The sequence below is a fragment of the Muscardinus avellanarius genome (assembly GCF_963383645.1).
Source record: "Muscardinus avellanarius genome assembly, chromosome: 22".
Taxonomy (NCBI): domain Eukaryota; kingdom Metazoa; phylum Chordata; class Mammalia; order Rodentia; family Gliridae; genus Muscardinus; species Muscardinus avellanarius.
The window spans coordinates 12235700-12241813 of NC_137808.1; the positions used below are offsets into that span (position 1 = coordinate 12235700).

Here is a 6114-nt window from a genome sequence, read left to right on the forward strand (position 1 = left end):
CACTGGCAAGTTTAAAGAGATGTAGCCTTCCCTTCAGAATTTCTCCAACATAGAAGTATTGGTAAACTGTGGACTCACAGATTCCGAAGAACTCTGCCTGTACGGGAACACGATCCAGGCTGGACTGGGCAGTGCGCACCTGCAATCCCAGTACTTAGTAGGCTGAGACAGGAAGCTCGTAGGTGGAGAGCAACGTAACAGGGCTCTCAGCAACCTGTGGGACTGTGTTTTCAAGCAAAACTGAAAAGGGCTTAGGGTGTAACTCAGCGGTAGAATGTCCTATACCTACTTACAACAACCACCCAAGAGAAAAAAATTAATATTTTATATTGTAGGACAACGAAGAAAATCTTCTAGGGAGTAGTAGTGAAAAGTACCACAAGAATTTTTCATTTATTTTCCAAGGAAGGAGAGGCAAGAGCTATGTCTTGTGTCCCGTTATTTAAAATAAATCTAAACTTTAAAATGTTACTAGAGATCCTGACATTCTACCTGCGCGCACGTGTGTGTGTGTGTGTGTGTGTGTGTGTGTGTGTGTGTGTTACTAGGGACTGAACCCAGGAATATTCTACCTCCAACCTACACCCAAAGCTCAGTTTATTGATTTGTTTTGAAACAGGGTCTGGCCAGGTTGCTAAGAATCTCACTAAGTTGCTGAGGCTGGTCTGGGACCTGCCTATCTTGGTCTCCCAAGAACTGGGACGACAGGTGTGTGCCACCACGCTCAGGTTGATATTTCCATTGTTGAAGCAATGTTGAATAAGATACTGACTCAGGAAAAGCAAATGGTTGCTGTTTTTCATTCGTACTGGTTTAATGACATAGGTCTAATCTTGCATCTTCCAAGATTTTGGAGAGTACAGTGAATATTGAATAATCTGACCTTTGTGGAGACACCAGTGTCCACAATAAGAGTTGTCTCTTTGATAAGAGTTCTTCATGTATTATCCAGTGGATGCATAAAGATCTGCAAGGTGCTGTAAGCTTAAGGAAAAATAGGCAGAACCCAGAAGATCCCTTTTCTCTCATGTTCACATAAAGAGGCAAATTATGGGCCATGATGTAGCCACAGAAAAATGTGTACACTGGTCTCTCAAAACCTGGAGTGAGGCTCTTCTTTTTATAATTTGCTTTTCAATAATGCTGCTGAAATGTCACTAAAAGCCTTTGCTTCTCCCGCCCTCCCGCCCTCTCCCCTCTTCTCCTCTCTTTCTAGTGAAAGAAAAGGAAGATTTGCATCCAGACCCAGAAGTCCAGTCAGCAAAAGATGAAACATTTGGTGAATACAGGTAAACGTTAACTACCCTCTAAACACGTGTCAGCATACACGGTCACCAGGTTTGTAAAACAGACAGCAACGTGTTTCTTTTTTAAAACAGCCAGCCACCAGGACTATAGTGTAATACCTCTAGAAAGAACACGTCATACAAACATGGCTTTCTTATATGATAGAGAACAAATTTATTTGTGAATAGAGGTGTGTTAAGAACTACAGTGTGCCCAGGCGTGGTGGTGCATGTCTAGAATCTCAGTACTTGGGAGGCTGAGACAGAAGGATCACAGATGCGAGTCCAGCCTCAACCACTCAGTGAGACTCCGTTTCAACATCAAAAATAAAATAAAATAGGTCTGGGGTGTAGCTCAGAGACAGAACACCTTGCATTCAATCCCAAGTACTGAAAAGATAAAGAAAAAAAGAAGGCAGAAAAGAGGGAAAGAAAGAAAGAAGAGAATTGTCTAGTTTCGGAATTTGAAAAATCATGCTCAAGTCCTAAGTTGGTTTTTAACCCCCATCTGCAACACCTAGCAACTTCAGGCAGTTGATTTTGGTCCAGAGGGACTTAGCTGCGGGGCTGTGGTGCACCGTTTCCCATGAGGCTGTAGCGTGACGTGAACCTGGGCAGTGGTCTCCTCTGGCGGCTCGGCTGGACCAGGATTCCCATTTCCCATGCCACGCGTGGGGTTGCTGGCGAGATTTGGCTCCATTTAAGTGAGAAGCTCAGTATTTGCCAGGCCAGACGTCCTCCTTAATTCAGTATCCTGGGCACTGTTTCTGTAGGGCAGCCCCAGCCAGGCAGCTGGCTCCCTCCAGAGCAAGCAAACAGGAGAGCACACCCGAGTGGAAAGTCATCTTGGAAGTTACGGCCCACTGCTTTGGCTAACTGTACACTCACTGTACATCACTAAAGTGATGCTGGGGACTGAACTCTGGGCTGTTCACCTCTCTTTGGCCAAAGCAGGTGCCACAGTGATGTATAAATTAGAATGGGCAAGGAAGCCCCATCCCGCCCGTTTCCAGAAAGGTGAGAAATGGGCATACTTGGTGAATGGTGTAGACCAACACCACCAGTGATAAAAGTGCTCTGCCCGCTTTATTTATTTATTTTTTTCAAATTCTTCCTTTTTCAGATCCTCTCAAATTGTTTTTATTTGGTACAGAGTTTGCATTGAATACTGGTTGGTGCATTAAAAAAAAATCTTGATTGGAAACTTAGGTTGTATCATTTGAGACAGTTGACAGACTCAGCCTGTCTTTTCTGTAAGAATAAAACTTGTGCCATTATTATATTATAGTATTTGTAGTTTTTAAAATGCCAGCCATTTCTTTTGTAATTTTCAATTTTAAAAAATCTGAGTTTGTTAACTCTTAGCATACTTGTAGTTTATGTTTTTAAAATGCTAGCCATTTCCTTTTACTTTTTAGTTTAAAATCTGTTTACTAACTTATAGCATACTTACGTAGTATTTATCCTTTTAAAATGCTAGCCGTTTCTTATTTTTTCATTTAGTTTAACAAATCTGAGTTTTTTTAACATCTAGCATAATATACTATTTATATTTTTTAAATGCTAACCATTTTTTTAGTTTAACAAATCTGAATTTGTTAACCTCATTAATAGATTAACTTGAGCTGGGCGTGGTGGCGCACACTTGTAATCCCAGCATTTGGGAGGCTGAGACAGGAGGATCCGGGTTCACAGACAGCCTCAGCTACTTAGTGAGGCCCTTTGCAACTCAGTGAGATGCCATTTCAAAATAAAGAATAAAGTAGTCCTGGGGGCGTAGCTCAGAGGTAGAATGCCCCTGGACCCATCCCCAGTACCGCATAACAACAACAACAACAACAGCAACAACAACAACAACATAATAGACTAATTTGATTCAACTTTTTCCAAAACAGGATAAAAACAAAAGGAAATACCAAGACTTGGGGGCCAGGAGCTCCAAAAGTGTGCGAAACAGGGAAAGAATATTTGTGCTTTGTCTTACGTCCTTTGGGTTCTACCAAATAATACCATCAACTAGGTGGCCTATAGTTAAGAGAAAAAGTTTTATCGTGGTTCAGAAGGCTAAAACCTCTAAGTGCAGGCGATGGTGGACTCACTGTCGGGTGAGGATCAACTTCTGTGCTCTTGGGTGGCCCAGTCCTTCTGTCCTCACACACCGGCAGGGGCAGGGGGCTCTCTGGGCCTTTTGTTTTGGGTTATTAGAAGCTGCACTGAGGGAAATTCTACCTCCAAGCTACACCCCTAGCCCTGGTTTATGTTTTATTTTGAGACAGTCTCTTTAAGTTGCCGAGCACCTCACTAAGTGGCTAAGGCTGACCTCGAACCTGTGATCCTCCTGTCTCAGCCCCCCAAGTCCCGAGATGACAGAGATAGGTCATCATGCCTGCCTTTCTGTGATTTTTATTAGGGTACTGATTCCGCTTGTAAGGACCTCAACCTCATTGACTAATCACCTCTCTAAAGCTCCACCTTTTAATATTTTCCAATTGGAGATTAGGAATTCAACATATGGATTTTGGGGGCTTACTTACATTCATCTGGGAATCTCTGTACGAATTGCAAAAGCTTCCAATCGTGTGTGTGTGTGTGTGTGTGTGTGTGTGTGTGTGTGTGTGAGAGAGAGAGAGAGAGAGAGATTGAACCCAAAAGCATTCTACCTCCAAGCTACACCTCCAGTCCTATTTCTTTCTTTTTGAAACAGGGTCTTCATAGTCTGTTGAAGGCCTCATTAATTTGTGGAGGCTGTCCTCAGACCTATGATCCTCCTGTCTTAGCCTCCCAAGTACTGTTATGACAGGTATACACCACCGCACCTGACTCAAAAACTCCATAGAAAGTCACTTTTCAGAATGATGAAACTTGACCGTGGCTTTTTATTATTTTATTTTTATTTTTTTTTTATTTTTATTTTGTTTTATTTTATTTTTGCGGGTCTGGGGATGGAACCCAGGGGCATTCGACCTCCGAGCTACACCCCTTGCCCTATTTTTTTTTTTTTTTATTCTTTATTTTGAAACCGGGTCTCACTGAGTTGCAGAGGGCCTCACTAAGTAGCTGAGGCTGTCCGCGAACCGCGCCCCTCCAGGTCTCAGCCTCCCGAATGCTGGGATGACAAGCGTGAGCCACCACGCCCGGCTTTGGCTGCGGCGTTTTAGACGCTGTCTTCTTCAGCATTCTCACTGATGTCATCCATAAAACATGACCACACAACTTAGAGAGGAAGGAAGATGTGTTTTCCTGGAGCTCTGTGGGTTTCAGGGTTCGGGCCATGTCAGGCCAGGCCTGCAGGAAGAAGTGAGAGGGAGAGAAAGGTTCTGCTCGCACATCATGGAATCTGGAAGCAGGAGGGCGGGCCGGCAGAGGAGATTCAGAGACGCAAACACAGGTGCTAAGGTCACAGCCCCAGCAGACACCCACCTTCTCCACTTACACCCCACCAGCCTAGGTGACCGCCCAGCCCATCTGTTACAACAGAGTTATCCACTGATGACATGACAGCCCTCGTGACTTACTTAGGTTAACTCTGAGCCTTAGTACACGAGCACTTCCGGGGGACATTCTATACCTGACCGTAGGAGACATTCATTTCCAGATGTGTGCCCTGGGTTTTGTGCCTCTGTCTTTGATGCCGGCGTCAATGTTGTGAGCGTTAGAAAGCTGTCGTGAGTGAGGTGAATATTCCTGTTAGACTTCCACACACTGTTCTTCCTTGTTGTCCAGCGACAGTGACGAAAAGCCACTTAAAGGAAGCCTTCGGTCCCTCAATAGGGACCTGCAGGCCACGGAGAGTGCGGACAGCTTGGTGGAGTACGGAGAGGGCGACCACGGGGGTCTCTTCAACGAAGACGGATCCTTCATCGGCGCGTACACGGGATCGAAGGAGAAGGGGTCCGTGGAAAGCAACGGAAGCTCCTCGGCCACGTTTCCACTGCGAGCATAAGCCCGGCTCGCGTGCACAGCGTCACCTGCTCTCCCTGCACCTCTGAGCAAGGGACCACGAAGGCCACCTAGGAACAGAGGCGCGTTGGCAGATCGCGGCCAGAAGGTGGCGCCCTGCCTCCACTCTCAAACGGCAAACCCTTCAGACCGGTCTTTCTTCTTGTCCTTGTTCTCCTTTCTAGGTGCTCAAAATGGAGAATGCAAAACAGATCTCGTATGTAGGTCAGCCTCGACTGAATCCAAAGCACGCAACTCAGCATCACCCCGTCCCCACCCGATTGGACTCGGGGTGTGTGTGTGTGTGTGTGTGTGTGTCAGTCACTACCTTGTGGGTGTATCCACGGACGCACTTCTGTCTGGGGCCTCTGACGACTGTCCTCCTGGCTCTGCTGCACGACAGGTGGACAGGTCGGAAGCAGGACAGTTATTTAAGATGTAAAAAGGATTATGAATGTCTTATTAAAAGCAGCTCGTTGAATAGATACAGTCTAAATTTATCATTTAAAGTTTAGTGGCGAAAGTCGTAGACAAATGGACTAGTATTTATTGACCTCCTAACTATGTGTCCAGAGATGGTCATGTTTAATAAGAGAATTTTTTTTTCCAGTTCGGATGTGCATTATTTTTTATTCCTATGAGCATCTTCAATTTTTTCTTTATTTTATGTGTTTCTTGGACTAACTTTAGCCAGAGAGAGAGAGAGAGAGAGAGAGAGAGAGAGAGAGAGAGAGAGAGATGGTGTTGGTCTGAAGGTTATTTGATGAACAACAGGTGTAAGATGTCTATGATTCTGGATGCAAATAGATGTATCTATTTAATTTCTTCATTTCCAAGTGGATCACTCTCAGTTTTTTTATTCTTCTCTAATTCTAAGCTTGCCTCTCTT

General features: G+C 44.7%; 1 protein-coding gene across 3 annotated transcripts in view; it reads left to right on the forward strand.

Annotated features, from left to right (window-relative positions):
- CHL1 (cell adhesion molecule L1 like) overlaps positions 1-5229 on the forward strand; it is a gene marked incomplete at both ends in the record, with an annotated part of 73613 nt that extends 68384 nt beyond the window's left edge. For all 3 annotated transcript variants that reach the window (XM_080718208.1, XM_080718210.1, XM_080718209.1), the window contains 2 exons: positions 1217-1289; positions 5010-5229. In XM_080718208.1, coding sequence (XP_080574334.1) covers positions 1217-1289; positions 5010-5229 — 293 coding nt within the window. The remainder of the gene's footprint in view (positions 1-1216; positions 1290-5009) is intronic.
- Positions 5230-6114: the final 885 nt, after the last annotated feature.